At 33.2% G+C, this 18,460-nt stretch overlaps 1 protein-coding gene across 1 annotated transcript; it reads right to left on the reverse strand.

Moving 5' to 3' along the window:
- Positions 1-9,563: 9,563 nt before the first annotated feature.
- LOC143190411 (venom acid phosphatase Acph-1) lies at positions 9,564-17,542 on the reverse strand. Its single transcript, XM_076394671.1, has 5 exons — positions 17,329-17,542; positions 17,167-17,274; positions 14,454-14,749; positions 11,340-11,802; positions 9,564-9,800 (listed from the first exon to the last, which is right to left on the reverse strand). The coding sequence occupies exons 1-5, from the start codon at positions 17,443-17,445 to the stop codon at positions 9,666-9,668; spliced, it is 1,119 nt and encodes a 372-aa protein (XP_076250786.1). The 5' UTR covers positions 17,446-17,542; the 3' UTR covers positions 9,564-9,665.
- Positions 17,543-18,460: the final 918 nt, after the last annotated feature.

The raw sequence follows: 18,460 nt of genomic DNA on the forward strand, positions 1-18,460 counted from the left end.
CGGCAATAACACATAAATGGCGCTAGTTTTATTGTATTCGCCGCTTTTTCAGTTAGTACTAACCTTCGCCTCGCTTGAATTGTATTTTTTTCTATCAAGAAGCAGTGCAAAATTAAAACACGAAATTTTTTTTGAGCCACTGTTCTGAAAATAACAAGAGTAGTATTACTCTTAGTACAATAACAACAATCGCAAACTTATGAGTAGAATACCATGAAATTGTAACAGCTTTCTTTCTGATATGTTTTTGAATTTGCCTCGCTAATTTTCTGTTCAACTCATACTTGATATAAGAATAAGTTTTGAATATGACTTGGAGATGAAAACACACTTTTTCTTTAAAGTATTTTATTTGTTCGAATAACCAGTCAAACATTTATATATACTAGAATATTATATTTTCGTTATAATGCATATCTACAAATAATATTACAATTTTTAATAACAGGTGGGCCAAAAATTACGCTACCATTTTGACTGCATGTCATCTTGATCATGTGACGTTTTGCTTTAACAATTGTGTTGTGTAGAGGTCCAAATTTTATTATGGATAAATATATACATACGACACAAGAACGAGCAGAAATAGTGAAAATAGTTATTGAAAATAATCGTTCTATTATTGCCACTCAGTGGAAATTGCGTCAAAAATATCTTAATCGTCCAGTGCCTCACAAAACCACAATTTATCGTTTACATGCGAATTTTCGACAGTACGGTACGACGACAGACAGGCTTTGTTCTGGAAGACAACGGACGTTTCGTAACGCTGAAAATGTAGCTCTGGTGCGCGATAGTGTTGCAGAGTCTCCAGTGCCAGTTCGGAAACATGGTTCCCAGTTACACATTTTTGCACGCAGTTTAAGGCGAATTTTGAAAACTGATTTGAAAATGTTCCCGTACAAAATTCAATTTATCTAAAAATTGTTGCCTAGAGATCCTGATCAACGAGTTGAGTACAGTAATGCAATCCTAAGGTTGTCTGGTGAAATTGAAGATGTTTCGTCTAAATTGATAATGAGCAATAAAGCCTATTTTCTTCTCAGTGGCCATGTCAATAAACAGAACCGTCGGTTTTGGGGAACACAGAATCCTCAATTAATTCATGAAACATCATTGCATCCACTAAAAACAACAAAACAACATCATCGGTCCCTATTTTTTGAAAATGACCAAGTTGTTGAAGTTACTGTTACTGCGGAACGGTACCAAGACATGATTCGATTTTCTTGTGCCTGACATGGAAGAGCAAGGACTAGAGGACATGTGGTTTCAGCAAGATGGGGCCAGGGTACACACAGCTTGTTCAACAATTTAATTATTGAATGAAGTTTTTCCACGTTAATTTTGCGAAGTGGCGATTTAGCATGATCAGCCCGATCTCCGGATTTAACAGCACCAGATTTTTTCTTATGTTTTTTTTAAATCAAAAGTTTATGTGAATAAGCCCCAAACGACTTCTTACCTTGCCCGAAACGACCCATCTTAAAGACAATATTTGTCACGAAATTCAAAAAAATCAGCGTCATATGTTACAGGATGTCATAAAAAATGCCTTAAAAGGAGCCGAAAGACCAAATAAAAATTTTATGAAAAAACCAAACTTATTTAACGGGGGACGGGGACAGACATAAAGTGTATATATAAAAAATTAATAACACAAACAGGGGTATAAATAGTATAAATAAATAAATAGTCTTAAACAAAAGTATAAATAGTGTTTATACAATTTAAAAATGAACACACATACAGGACCACAAACACAACCATAACGAAGTAGAGGTTTTATCCAGACAGCACACATCAGCACCCGTACCTAAGTGGCAATGGTTATTTGGTCAGTAACACTTAACTTAGCGTAGACTAGATTCTATGGAGAAAATCGATTTCCCGTAGAAATTTGAGGAGTCTGTCTATATTTTCTCCTATTAAACCATTTCTAAAATTTTGCAGTCCATACATAGCCCTAATCCGGTTGAGCCGTGGATAGTCATTCAGTATGTCGTAGACTGAAATACGGACATGGTGACAAAACTCACAGTGAGCAGACGGGCTCGAAGTCATCAAGTGACCGTATGAGAAACGACGGTGACCCAATCTCAGTCGATTCAGAGCTACGGTATGGTGACGAAGGGAAGGAACGCGAAGGGAGGAAAAAAATCAGCTTTAACATCAAAGAGTCTGTTGTGGTTGACCTTCTGGGTCCAACGACCTTGTACCTCGTGAAACAAGAAACTGGCGGAGGCTGCCAATTTAGCCACACTATCCACACTCTTCGTAAACTTGCCCTGAAGAGAAGAACCTCTGTTCCAAGAAACAATCGAGAGGATTTCAGGAGTCGGTAAGGATTAGCCATTCTTTGAAGGATTGTGTTGTGATGTAGGTTAAAGTTTTGAATATCGCGAAGAATTCTGCGGTCAATACTGAACCCTGTTCAGGAAGCTTGAAACGGAATGCCCGATTGTCTGCCATAAATACACTGCCAAGCCCGCTGCGAGATTTAGTGCCGTCGGTATATATGTGCTTGTGACCAGGCTAAGAGTTCATAGGACTTGAACCGAATAAGGTAAGGACAATGTTTTCTTTTATAAAATTGAAATAAAGATCTAAGGTAAAAAATTGAGGTAGTGGACAAGGAGGAGACGCAACAAGCTAACTCCAGCTCTGGAAAGACGATCAGCAATTATTTGAGACGCATGAGTGGAGTAGGTAAGGATAAGATGGTAATCCAAGTAAATTACAGGGGAGGATCTAAAGGCACCCAGCGATATTCTAAGAGCAATATTTTGAATGGCATCAAGGGATTTGAGGTAAGTTGGAGCAGCACCGGTGAAGAGGAGCGAGCCATAGATCAGAAAAGATTATGGAGGAATATATTTTAAGTATGGTTTCCTGGTCTGCACCTGTGTGCCGGTTAGGTAGCCAACGCAGCATTTGCATGTTTCTGGTCTAGTTTTAATATCGTTGGTGCGATGCTTTCAGGATAACTGGCAGTTGAAAATGGCTCCCAAGTTGAAGTATAATTAAGTGAGAAGGAATGGACGCGGGTACAGTTACGCCTCCGACAAAAGTGGTTTACAGAGGACTTTGAAGGAGGGATGAGGAATCCGGTTGAGGAAGACCAGGAAGAAATACAATTTAATGTTCCTTGAGAGAACCTTTTGCCAAAGTTTGAAGACTTGACCGAGTAATAAATATTGAGTTATAAATAAAGATTACAAAGATTATCAAGTTAAAGATTACTTGACTACAAATAAAGTAGGACTGAACCCTGAGGGACTCCGGTCGAGAGCGTGTATGTGGAGGAGAGAAAACCGCCCGACAGACTTGTAAAGATCTGTTGCTGAGAAAATTCTTGACAAAGTCTATGATATTACGCATGAGTCCGAAGCAGTATAGATTGTTGATTATCAAAGACCTATTGACTCTATCAAATTGATTTTGTAAATCTAATGATAGTACTAGCGGGTGTTTTCTGTCAGAGTAATCATTTCTTATATCATTCTCTAAGCCCATCAAATGATTAACTGTGGATTGAGCGGAGCCAAACCTACGCTAAAAATTAGATATGCTTGAGAACCATATGCTCCAATACCTTACTCAAATGGTCGGTGAGGGAAATGGGACGATAGCTTGGGCGAGATGTCCGGGGTTTGCCCTTCTTCCATATTGGGATCAGGATATAGTGGGACCAGGAGGGTGGAAAGGAACGAAGTGACCAAATCTCATTATAAACGGAGGATTTATCAGGAGGAAACGAATGTTGTCAGGTCCCGTAGTGGAGGGGCGATGGCGACGGAGGGCAGAGGATAATTCTGCGTAAGAGAATAAGGGATTGATGGATTCCACATTAGGAAGGGTTGTAGGGTTGGATGTGGATCCAGTAAAGCCAGAGAAGGTTGGGGAGATACTATGGTTGTCGTTTCTTAAGACTGAGGCAAAATGCTTAGCTTATACATTAATTATATTCCAATTATTATATCTTTGGTTTACAATGGTTCGGTTTTTGTAAGATCTTATGGCATCTTCGATAATTAGGGAATGTGTCGTTATAAAGACGAATATGATAAAATACTCTATCTATAAAAGAATGGCATACTTGTTTTATACAAATGAATGAATTCAATAACAGTTCCCATTGTTCACAAAATGTTTTATTTGTTTACGATAAAATTTTATTGAAATATGTTTGGGGTATTTTTGGAATTTGTATTTAATTTGCAACAATTTTTCAAGTAGATACTTGAACCTATGACCGGATGTCGCACTTTAATGTTGATTAATGAATAACGATAGGGATATTTTGAATGTATAAGTTGATGTGTGCGTAATATTTTAAATGCCTCTTTATGATAACATGAATGTCCAACAAATTATTTTAATGTAAATAAGACAAAATAAAATATACAAAATATAATAAGTATGCAAGTTTAAACTATCATTCTCCTGAAAATGTTTAAATCTGCATTTTTATTAAGAAAATGAATTATTTCCAAATTATTACTATAATTTTAATGAAAAACCTTTAAATTGTAGCTCAGCTGTTAATTAACAATGTAATGGGAATACTATTCGAATGAAAATAAGTTGTTTTTTAGTGCCAGTTTCCTGAAATATGAAACATTCCTTGATTTAACGACTTTTGATAAATATTACTATGCTATTCTAAATACAAGAACATCACAATATTCTAACAATTGAATATACGTATTAGATACTTCACAGTAATACAAGATGAAATATTATAATTAAAAAATCCTTAACAAAAGTCAATGAAAATTAAGAAACTGTTATAGACAAGTGATGTACTAGAATCAAAAATAAATTACAAACGTGTTTATATAATGAGTAATTGAACTACATCCAATTAAACTGAACACAACTGCATTTATTTTTATTAGTAAAAGTGATCAACACGTATTAAACATAAGTACTACTAAGAGCTTCTGCAAAATAAAAAGATGGATTGGAAAATATATAAAGAGAACCTTAAATAATTTAAAAAAAATTGTTGTCGTTGCTGATTAACTTACAATTTGCCTCTATAGTGACTTAAAAAAAATAGGTACTTGGCCTACTTAGTCTCTAATAAAATAAAAGTTATTAACACTTTTCATTATTTTTACCATTTAGTACACTTACGTTACGTTACACAACTACACATGATTACAAGGTTTGGATCTTTTCAGTCTGCGTTCTAGTACAGTGTTACCTAAGAGTTGCAATACTTCTCCTATCCGAACTTCTGACTTCTTCACGCCTGAACGTCTAGTGTAATTGTAATTCCTACAGTATCTGGGGACATCCACAATACTTCTTAGTATTTTATTCTGAAATATTTGTGTTATATTGATTTTATTTCTCACAGAAGATCTCCAGAAGTCCAATGTCTATATAGGTTTAAGTATTTGTTTGTACAGCAGCAATTTATTATGTACGAATAATTTAGATTTAGACGAAATAATCAATATATTTTTTTAGTTCTTTTTTTCATTCTTTTAACGAAGTTTTGCATCAAGATTCATACCAAGGTACTTAGCATTGTTACTATATGGGTTAATAACATTATTCATATCTGTTTTTGTATGAACAGACTTTTATTACCGATGTCTGGGTCTAGTTATTTATGTTATTACTTTTATGTTGCAGTTTTCTGGTTGCTTCGTCGCTGTTGTTTTCAATAGATGACACTGCGATTGTAAGCAAATATTTCTCAATCCCCCACGGGGCTTGGTTTAACCAAGTACGGTGAGTGACGCCACCGGGGCCCGAGTTCTCTTCTTCCTACTGCAGTGTTGCGGTTTGGGAATTTCACTAAGGGCCAACAATGGCTGGTGATTAATTGCAGACCTTTAACTATAATAAGACTTTGCCGACTACGGTCATGCCTCGGGAGTGATCAGCTCAGGGGACTTTGGAGTTGGCTTAACTGGTCGAGTCAACCGGTCAGGTTGGACAGAAAGGATGCGTGACTGAATATATTAGTAATTTATTATCATTACTATTATGCTTATCGCCATATTTCAGGATTTGTGGTGGTGGACTTATCTTTCTCCTTGACACCCTGGATATACTCGTGAGAATTAAATGATCTACCATGAATCATTCCCTCTTTTTCATACCCCGATGTGAATTTACTCATATCGCCCTTACTTTGACATTGATCATTATATTGTAATATCTAGTAAGAATGTATCCTTCGAGATTATTAGTGCAGTAAAATTGTTTAATGAGATCCTTTCGCAGGTGCGTAATAGATCTTAGGACTATATTCTGAAATATTTGTTTTATATTGATTTTTTTAGTTCTTTTGTTATATTCTTCTAATGAAGTTTTGCATCAAAATTAATTCCAAGGTAGATAGCGTTGTTACTATATGGGATAATAGTATTATTCATATTTATTGGAGTATGGACAAACTTTTATTGCCTATGTCTGGGTCCACCTATTTATATGATTACTTTCGTGTTGCACTTTTCTGGTTGCTTCTTCACTGTTGTTTCCAATAGATGAGACTGCGACCATCGGCAAATGTAGTCACAATAATATTATTTATTTGTTCTTAAATAAATGAAAAGTTTAAAATAATTTCTTAAGTAGTCAAATATTCCGCAATCCCCCACGGAACTTGGTTTAACCAAGTACGGTGAGTGACGCCACCATGGCCTCAGTTCTCTTCTTCCTACTGCAGTGTCGCGACTTGGGAATTTCTGTAAGGGCCAACGATGTCTGTAGATCAATTGCAGATCTTCAGATATAATAAGATCTTGCCGACTATGGCCATGTTTCGGAAGTGAACAGCTCAGGGTACTTTAAACTTGGCTTAACTGGTCGGATCAACCGGTCAGGTTGGGCAGAAAGGATGCGTGACTGAATAGGAGATAGTAAGACAGTAATTTTTTATATTACTATTATGATTATCGCCATATTCCGGGATTTGTGGTGGTGGACGTATAGTTCTGGATATACTGGTGATAATTACATGGTCCACTATGAATCATTCCCTCTTCTTCAGATCCCAATGTGAATTTACTCATATCGCCCTTCCTTTGACAATGATCATTACATTGTAGTATCTAGTAAGATTGCATACTTCGAGACTGTTAGTGCAGTAAAATTGTTTAATGAGATCCTTTCGCAGGTGGGTAAATCCTCCAAAAAATTGTTGAAACAATTGTGAAGTGGTTCCAAACTATACTTTGTATACAGACGAGGAAATCATAGAAAACTTTTTTTTATTTATTATAATTTACATTAGATTTGCTTAGTACAATCTTAATTCATTACCATTGTTCTGTTATACTTGCACTAATACACAAGCAATGCGAGTACGGGATTAATACATCAGTATGTATTTCCCAAAATAAAATAAAATTAATTACTTAAGCTAAAGTTAAGAATACACTTATACACTGTACAAGTTTGTTTGGTTTGGTTCGGTTCAATCTTCTGATTTCCTACATGTTGTCTTCTAGTTGTTTGCTTCCCTGTTGCGGTGATTTAGTAACCTTATTACATGTTTTAAGGCAAAATATTGGATCATTTCGTATATATTTTGGGCGCGTTGGATTACTAGTTGGTTACATGTTTTAGTGTAACCCCATATTTGCACCCCATATGTGCAAATTGGCTTAGTGATTAACTGATAGACCAATCTCTTTGATTTTAGGTCAAGTTGAGTGTAATTTGCGACTAGACAGTGCAGTTGCATGATGTACAGTACTAACATGATGTTTCCAATTTAACTTGCGATCGAGATATATTCCGAGGTATTTAGCTGATTTTACTTGAGGAATTACTTGAGAATGTCCATCTGTCAAGTGATATAATTAGGTTTTTGTCATTTTGTTAAAAAGTTTAAAATTATCTTATAGTCCATGTTAAGATGGCCCTGCTGATTTTAAAACATAAAATATGTCGGTCGAAATTATTAAAAATTTGAAATTAATTAGTTAATTATAGTTTATTAAGCACGAAAGCAAAATATGACGGACATGACTTTTTGGAATCTACGTTTTTTCAATAGCTTTTAACTAAATAAGCATGTTCCGCAATTTTCTAAGGATCTTACCTTCCAATTACGCTATAGCAATTTATTGATAAGTCGAAAATATTTTTCCACTTTTCATATATTATAATATTTTTGTTTTCTGTGCTGAATAAGTCACATTTGGAGGAAACTTCTGATAAGACTGACTTAATGAAAGTTTTAATGAGTATTATCGAAAATTGAAGTAAATGCTCGCATTTATCAAACATTGCATCATGACTGGATAGGCTCTACAGATATAACATTTTTAAGAAAACGGGAGATAGGCTGTTAGGCTTCTAGCTATGTTTCTATCTTCTATCTATGCTGGTCTATGTTATAGCCTTCCAAGTGATTTCCAGCCCAACACGATTTCTACATTAGTCTTATTATTTTAAAAGCATCTATAATTGTGAGACTTATATTTGGATAAAAGATTATGTTAGCAAGCAATAAATATGTCAGCCATATGATGTTATCCTAGAATTAATCCAAAAAAAAGAACATTGCAGAATAATGATAACTGATTGATTTTGGTCCAAATAGATTCTTGATAACAAAATTAAAGTTTATTCATCAAATACTTAGACTGATACGTTTAACTTAGTGGTTTTCTGTTTTTACCTTTTTTTTAATAACCAGTAGTTACTGGAGCCAGGTCTGAGCTATATGGTGTATCGTGAAGCAATGTCTTTAATTTGATCATCGTTTTCATCGACTTGTCACACGTCGTATTGTTTTGAAAGTAATAAAACTTATTCTGCTAAAACCACTGCGTCTTTTTTAACTCTACACCAGATTTCTATGAAATTTTAACACGTGAAGATTTGGACTACTTGGCTAGGTTTAGGGAGGTTATCTATATGTTAGTCCCGAGACTTGTGGAGTGATATGTTAAATCTTGTCTCAAATCATGTCACGTCAGTAAATTATCATATAAAGAAATGTGTTATTATATTAACATAAGTTTTCATCTAGTTTTGCACACTAAATGAAGGAATATCCTTTATTATTTGTGAGATTTGCAAACGACTTGATGGATTTGTGTACGTTCTTTCAGTTTGATTGTTACACTCAAGTTTTGCATCACTGTGCCAATCAGAAAAATTGTAGTTATCTATTTCTCATTTGTTCACAGTCTATCTTCATATTTACTAGTGGGAACGACAATGGTTGAGTGGAAGATTTTAAGACTCTGAGAAACACGTAATGTAAAAGCCTACTAACAAAATATTCGGAGATCATTCAAAGATATTAAATATATTATAGACTATGACACTCTATCAGCTGATTGATCATATGATATTTCTTAGATACGTCAAAGATATTTTTAAGTGTTACTCAAAAATAACATGTTTATTCATTATTTGTGTCTGCTAAGTTTTCATTATTTGCCATGTGTTTTAGTTTATATCACTATATGATTTTATAGATAAGGAATTCAATTCGTTCTGAATTTATTTATTACTTAGAAAGTTACATATATTAGCTTTTGCCATTTTTTTGCATGTACGTATTCTTGAATAAAACTCAATTCTCCAATTACTGCTTTATTAGTATGTAAAAATAAATACTCTTCGGGAGATTCTCCTCTGTTCTTAGGACTAAACGGTTTGGTAGCTGATTGCTATACTTGTCATATTCCGCAAAGGTCTTCGCTGGGAATCAAATGGCTTGTTAATGCGATAAACTTGTCTAGTGGACAGAAACTTTCACAATCTGGAATAGTCAGGAGCTCTGGACCTTTTCCGGTGTAGTTTTCGTAGTATATCTGAAATATAGAAAAAAATTTGTAATATTTAATTTTAATACCATTTTTTATGATTGGTTATGATCAGTGAAATTGTATATAAGACAGATCTAAATGTATTACTGATATTATAAAGCTTTTCATCATATTGTAATGTATTGTCAATGAATGAACATTTGTTTAAGGTGCTGAGAATAGAGAATAATCATGATTGTAAAAACCAAAGGTGAAACTCATTAATTATATTAACTCATTAATTGTCGGAAAAGTGTTTACGAAAATTATATAAATTAAATTGCAGATAGCCCGTGAAGAAACAAACATTTTTTGATAATATTTTTCGAGGTATAAATTGAAAATTGAACGATAATTTGATGTATCAAGGCTAAACATTTCTGCGTAATTCCTCATAATTATTTCAAATATGTCTTCTGACACACTGATTGTGTCATCGGCGAATGTTCCAAGTATTGTTGTTTAGAGCAAATGTAGGACTGGTTCCGAGACATTACCTTGCGGAACTCCAACCGATATAGGTCTAAATGTTGAAAATGTCCTTTCATGCGAAACCCTAAACATCCATTAGTTCCGTGGTATCAATTTTCTCATCTTATAGATTAGGGACTAATGTCACACCCGGTCAAAATCTTGTGAGGCGTCTAATAATATTACAGGGCAGTAATTATTTTCTTCAATGGCCTTCAATAACTTGTGTTATTCTTCGTACTTGGTCGAATGTTCTTGGTCAAACTGCAAATCTGGTATTTTTATATGTATTACCACCAGTTTCGGAAATCCACTTAGTTCTGCCGGTTGCCAATTTTACAGACATAATTGTTTATGCCACCTTAAAACATTCTGGAACATTTCATTCTTATATAGGCATTAAATGTGTATTCCGAGATGATGATTGCTTTTCGTGGCTGTTTTTTCAATAATATTCACCATAGTAATGGTGAAATATCATCAATTCTAAGAGGTTTTTTATGATTACAGTTTTTGTCAATTTCCCTGAAAAGCCGCATTCGAGAAACTAGCTTCACATCTATTTCAGGCTGATAAACAGTATCCATTGCAGATTGTGTGAATCCATTCACTTCGATCATTTTTAATAGACGGCGTCAATATGAGATTTAAATTTGTTGTTGAAATTATATTTATTTTTAACTCCTTCAAGGGTGCTTCCTTCAGAGAAACTGAGCTTAATATACATACATTAGAAAATTACTGAACTGCTAATTGAATAATCTATAATTGAAATAGTCGAAATGAAATATTTCTAATAAATGAAATAAGAGTCAACATAAATAATGATATATGATATTTTTACAGTTTCAATTCAAGGCCAACTGATTAGAAATCACAACAGAATCGCTGAAAATTGATCGAGAATCGGTGGAGAACAGCAACATAAATATTTTGTGTTTAGAGTCGATACTTGGTTTGGAAATATCTGTTATCATCCCATTATTGAAAGGAATTTATAGTTATAGTGAAGTATAGTGAAAATATAATGCAAATGATATAATTAAAATTGCAGTTGTGACTAAACAAACTTACCTTTACACCATAGACGTTATTAATAAAATGGATTTCAATTGATATCCAAGCTCCGTAATTGGGAACGTGCGGCTTGTTGAACAAGTTCAGGCTGATCAACAGTTCCGCGATGTTGTTTTCATGAGCTGAATACAAATAAATCCTTTTTCCTGGCCAGTCGCTACTGATAATCTTTTTTATGGTGTCTTGAATGATCTTCTCTATATAGTACCCGGAAGCCATCTTTACCATATCATCGGTTGTCATTGAGACAAAGTAATCTTGTATAGCCAGATTCGTGATGGTTTCTGGCCAGACTATTTGTGTCCACTCTGGCAGTAACAAACCGTATTCTTCCTCAGTTGAAAGTCCGAAATAGAGGTTGTAGAGGTCGTAGAATCTCGTCACGTTCAGTCCTGAATGTTCGGAGATGTATCTGAATGCATTCGCATGTTCTGCAAATTTTTTTTGCATTTCTTCAGATCTATAATAAAAGATACATTAGTAAACAATAAAACTAGATCTAGATATACAAATAAGATAGATACATAGGTATGTTATATATAAAAATTGTTATATGAGACAATAGCTTGTGATAATTTTTAATTGGTATTTCGGTGATTATAGTAGGCATAAAAAATAATGATATCTACATTAAGTACTTCCATTTAGTATTATTAAGTTATTCCGTATATATAGATGCTAATAACTTAGTAACTCGTTATATACCAATTGTCAGTTTTGGTTTCATTCATTTAAAAGTCGTGATTTTAATGTCATTAAAAGAAACGTCCTGGACGACTAAAAATTATTTAACTTTTTTGTTATTTAACGGAAACCCATTTCAAACTCTCAAGGAAGTTGCAGACAGTTTAGAAGTTTATGAATCAATTGTTCTCAGATGTTTATATGCGCACTGTTTCATTAATTGCCAGATAAAAAAGAGTTTTCTCTGGCGTATTGTCAGTGACGATGAAACATTTGAAACGATAATCGCAGTAGCAAAATATCGGAACTCATTTCGAATTCTTAAAGAAGTTTCAGACAATTTAGAAGTTTATGAAGCAACTGTTCTCAGATGTTTATATGCGCACTGTTTCATTAATTGCCAGATAAAAAAGAGTTTTCTCTGGCGTATTGTCAGTGACGATGAAACATTTGAAACGACAATCGCAGTAGCAAAATATCGGAACCCATTTCAAACTCTCAAGGAAGTTTCAGACAGTTTAGAAGTTTATGAAGCAACTGTTCTCAGATGTTTATATGCGCACTGTGTCATTAATTGCCAGATAAAAAAGAGTTTTCTCTGGCGTATTGTCAGTGACGATGAAAAATTTGAAACGATAATCGCAGTAGCAAAATATCGGAACCCATTTCAAATTCTTAAGGAAGTTTCAGACAGTTTAGAAGTTTATGAAGCAACTGTTCTCAGATGTTTATATGCGCACTGTTTCATTAATTGCCAGATAAAAAAGAGTTTTCTCTGGCGTCTTGTCAGTGACGATGAACGCTCTGCCACGCTTTATAGAAGTTGTAAAGGATACAGTGTTACAACTCGAATGGAAAATTCTGAAACACCCAACGTATTCGAGATCTTCTGGTTACCATTTGTTTAGATCGATGCAGCATGGTTTGGCCGGCAGATGGTTTTGTAAAGCTGAGGAAGTGAGAAAATGGCTCGATGATTCAATCTCTTTTACACCAATATCGTTCTTACGACACGGTAAATGATGAAAAATAGTTTGATTAATATATTTTGTGGAAAATTTTTTCGCTAAGTGCTTCTTTAAAATGTAAGAGTGATTGGAATATTATCAATATATCAATGTCCTTGTTATAACTCAGTTTAAATTTTGGTATTTTAGGATTTAATATAATTAATTATTTTTAACATGATTCTAATATATTATAGTATAAAAACCATTTGTTGATGATGAATTGTTTGATGTTGATGAATAAATAATTAATCACCAATAATCCTGACTAGTATTACAATTTAATTATAATATATAACAAATTATTTATATAACTTTTTTTAGTTTATAAGAGGTTCACTAGGGGATCTGCTTATTATATCTTATCAAATTATGATTATTATGGTGCTATCTATTATATCATTAAAATGTATACACAAAATTCATATGTATCATTTTACGTAATAGTTATTTACTACATTTTATATCTACAATTTCGCAATATTTATTGTTACTAATTCAATATTCTCAAATATAATATAAGCTATTTTGATTATTTGTGTTTTTTGTTTATTTTTGTGATAATAATTCATTAAACATGATTCTTTAAATAATCTTTGTTAATATAAAATTCTAAATCGCAGCTTAAGTGGGAGTTGATAAAGAAGAATAACAAAATTAGGCATATTAAGTATTACCCGCTAATCTCTTTAGAAAATAGATACCTTCTTAGCGGTGTCGCATCACCAATCACCTTATAAGTAATTCTTCGATAATTTACGTATCTATATTTATGTCAAAACCTACTGATTAGGTTTTACATTTTCGAAATGATATTTTGGGCCAATAAAATACCAAAGTTTTTTCATTTAATCAATGGAGGATTCAATTTAATTTAATGTAAAATCATGGACTGCTCGATTATGGATAAGTTTCCATTATAATCTATTAAAAAGATTTGTAACGTTTTAGAATTACTAATTTCAATACAGTTAACAAAGAATATTCTGGCCAATCGAAAACTTACGAAGATGTCGAATTATATTAATTGTGTTAAAACTGAACAAAAATGCGATGGAAGATGGCTGGTGAAGAAAAACTTCCTTGTATATTCACATAATGTGATATATGACATCATACAAATGCTTAAATAATCTTATTCCATCTACCAGATTGTCATTTGTTCCGATTAATGTTATATGATCTGATGAGCAACAGATATTTTTTAATAAGACTCAAAATTTAGTCTATTTTCGGATAATATCAAAAGATATACGTATTTAAGCTTGTTCAGAAAAAGTGGAAAATGCTTTAAAAATAACAGTGAATGCAATATTTTACTTGCCCTGTATTTACAAAAAAAAAATAAATTCGCTGTTATATAATATGTAAAATATCACTAAATTTTTAAGATCTCTAATAATGGTAAGTTAATACTTACTTGGTAACTTCGTCGTACATCTTCAGGTAGTTGGGACATAGAACGCCAAGTAGAACTTTATCTTCATATTTTGGCAGATAATTGAAAGGTACTGGCTGCCATAGCAAGCCGTTTTCGAATATATCTTCTTCTTTTGGTGGGAATAACCCCGCTAACACCAGCTGCAGCGACATCTTCGTTCTGTTGTAGTCGGTACTGTATGCATCGACGATCATAGGGTCGTACTGGTCGCCCAGAAGGGTGTTATAGCGAGCTCGTAGTGATTTACCTAAATCGTATTCCTTCTTTTTGCCAACCTGGGAAAACAAGTATATTATTTATACTAGATGCGTCATTCGTTATTGTATCAAATCTTCCCTTGTAATAATATTTGAGTGCATATTTATAATTTAATTTTTACTGATTTTTTCTTAGATCTTTCGGAGGTTTTGAGTCGGCATGTCCCAGAATAGTAGATTTCTATTAATCTACATTGGCACATATAAAGTAGAACATCCATTTAAAGAAAGTTTTCCTGTGTACCACCGATATACACCGAATATAAAGGTGGTGCTTAATTACAAATTTCTGCGACCTGGCCATTTGGTGACTGTTTAACTAACATTTCAACAAATAGATCAAGAATTGGATTAGAAAATGAGATTTGCTGGGCAAGAATAGACAGAAGGCGACGGGACTTTTTAAGTTTATAGTTAGTGTAAGGCGGACTGCAGTTGTTTAGTTTTTCACCCGTTGATTATTGGTATTTCAAGTTACAAAAACTTTCCATGTAGGACATATAGTATGGAAATTTGCATAGAAATCGTGTCATTCCTAGGTGTAGTTGAGTGGAGTTTAGAGAGTAGTATTATAGAACATCAATAAACGCAAACTTTCAAGTTTTGAAAAATAAAGTTTATAGTTAGTGTAAGGCGCAACTATAAGCTGTCCAGACGGGACAACAATTGCTACCTATGTTACTGGCTAGAGATTGCGATATATTCGAGGAAGCTGGCCATGTATTTTAAGACTGAATTATGTGATGTGTGAGACGACGAGAAGGTTTTGGTCTGTTTTCTAATAGATAAGAACACTCAGATCGTTTTGTATTTTCGTTGCAGAAGTCGCATCTTCTTTCCATGAAATAAAATAGTATTTTAAAGTAAATTAAATGTTTCTGTGTTTCAAACTCTTCCATATAACATAACACACATACATAGAATTACCGGACATGAACGTAGCAAAGCTATGATGTTGCATGAGAATGCTCCTTAAGGTATAATCAGTTCAAAAAGAATGGGTAAATGTGGCGATATGCTGAAATCTGAAGGAGAATCTAAAGAACGGGTAAAAAGAGAAGCTTTGCGCGAAAAAAAAATACGTTGGCACAATCGGGTTCCAAATTCTTTTTCGTGCAAGTGAATATATTTTTAACGTTCTTTTTACATTAGTAGATTTTTATTATAGTGTATGTTTTCTGATTTTTTAAAGAAAAAACATAAAAAACCTCCGAGGACGTAATAATCACAGAAAATTCTTCTGGAATCATCTTGTCCTTTTTTCTCGTTGTATGTTGAGTAGAGTTACAACTAGACAACTAAGACTCTGTAGACGAATCATCAAGGAAAGAAACTACTTGCAGATCTTATGTGGGTTATACATTTATTTTCATCCTCGTAATTTAATCTAGCGTAATTCATTTATAAAATGGTTTATTTTTTGAATGGTTTATATGAATTATTAGGTGGAACATACACCTCTTAAAACTTAATAATTTAAATGTTTTTAATAGTTGTGTTTAAAAATAAATTTACAAGTAGATCACAGGAAACTTTATTGAAGTGTTAGCTGATAACTAGTGCTAATAAAAATTAATTCGCATTACATTTCATTAAAATATTGTTTACAAATTAGTAAAATTAGTAACGTCTCTACAGTACTTCTTCTTCAAAAATAGTTTGTTCCATTCGAATTTTCTATACTGAAATATCAAAAGTTCCCAAAAATATAAGGAAACGTAGTAAGTAGGTTATTGATGAATTAGTATATTATTATGATATGCTTGATTGTATCTAATCTAACGGTTTCTTACAGATCATGCTGATGAATTCTGCGTATGACTCTTATAGCTGTGAAGCTATATATAGGCTAGATAAATTGGATGGTAAGATGTTTATGGTGTTTGTTATATTTTATTTCTTTTTTGTATTACTCTAAAAATGACAAAGAATGTGAGTAATCCGAGAAAGAATGTGCTTTCATCAGGTTGCTATTCAACGTTCAGTTGGAAGATTAGTGTTAACCTGTACAGTAGAACGTGTAGATTGTTTGTGGTTGGAGACGGAACCGAAAGTGATTCATAAGAAACCGAAGTAAATCATAAGAAAAACGAAGAAGACAGAGAACAACTAAGATGTGGGCCGTTAGGATAGTCATGTGTTTCCTGTTGTGTAATTGTCCGACTGTTGTTACAAAGTGCACTTGTTGGTTCCTCTTATTCTAAAGAATCATCCGCACTTATTATATTTGGGACGCATCCTTGTCTGTAGGTTAAAAAATCAATGGATCTCGTAATACCATATATTTTTATGTATGACTAGAGTGTTTTCCATCAACCCAACCTTAGACTATTGTAAAGAATCATCCGCACATAGAAGAAATTATATTTGGGACGCATATTGTTAATGAACTTAATGAAGTTTAAATGTCACTTAAAATAATATGCTAAGCTTACCTTCGTCAATTGTCCATTCCCATATGGAAAATATGGTTCGTTAAGATATGGATCGTTTGGATAAAGTTCATGCTGTCTGTCTGCTGTTCTATTTCCATGTCTAAACAACTAAAGTTATTCATTAAATATAATTCGATATTTTGTTGTTTGTTTTAAATTTACCACATGGGTTAAAATCAGGCTGTCTTGATCGAACTCATTATAAACAACAGCTAGTTCTTCTTGGGTCCAGTGAAGGGCGAACAATAGAAGGAATAGAGTTTTGAAACAAACCGCCATCTCGAGGGTTAAAGTTTCCACCAACGCACTGGTACTGAAACTTGGAGGTTATTTCCACGAATATTCGTCGACTATTAGAACTGCTCCTTTCATTGTAGGATAATCTAATTTATATCAATTGCCGGACGAACTGATATGTCTTTGATTCAAGTGTTTCTAATTTAGGATTTTTGATAATAACATAGAGGGTGGTGTGGTTATATTTTTTACATAAATGATTAATATCCTTAAATATTTATATGTTAAGAGCATGAAAAAGTAATCCATGTTTGTTGATTTTGATTGATGATCATTCGATTTGATTGAAGAGTTGCATTAGTCGTTGGCAAATAATTTTAGATAGGATTTGGATACTGTTCAAATATTTTCAAAGTCTTTTCAGTCGTTTATTTTGCATCATCTAAGAAAATAAGTACAATTAATACGAGAAATTATAGCGACTGAAACATTTTTTTTTATAGTTCGGTTCATATGTTTTCAATGTTGATTCGTCAATCTCGAACTGATTTCAACTGACATTATAGATATCGTCTATTTACTGTCAATTGCAGTTTGTAAAAATGCTTTTTTCGTTAAATAGTGATATACTGAGATATTGTTTTATGTGTTGGGAATGTCAGCCTATAAAATTCGATTTGGTTGGTACTGTTGAGCCATGCTGCCAAGAGCCTGCAGAATTCTTCAAAACATTAGTGATAATAATTAGACGCTATAAACGACGCGGCAAACGTTGTGAACTAAAAGTCAAAGTTGATGCGGAAATATTGCGACATACTGACGTCATAAATTTTGATGACGAGCTATATATATCGAATAAAATGTCAGGTTCACAGCCTCTATTTTGCAACGTTTTTGATTTTGAGAAATATTTGAAATAGTTGATTCAAGCAGTTTTATACATTTGCAAAAATTATCTTCCTATAAGTCTGATCATGAAGGTTTTTGGAGACCGTACAACTTCGCAGATAGGTTCTTAAACTTTCTCATTTTGTATTAGATCACATATTACTTTCAC

The sequence above is a fragment of the Rhynchophorus ferrugineus genome, unplaced genomic scaffold (genome assembly GCF_030347505.1).
Source record: "Rhynchophorus ferrugineus isolate W39M unplaced genomic scaffold, kcgeb_rfMv2 rfM2, whole genome shotgun sequence".
NCBI lineage: Eukaryota > Metazoa > Arthropoda > Insecta > Coleoptera > Curculionidae > Rhynchophorus > Rhynchophorus ferrugineus.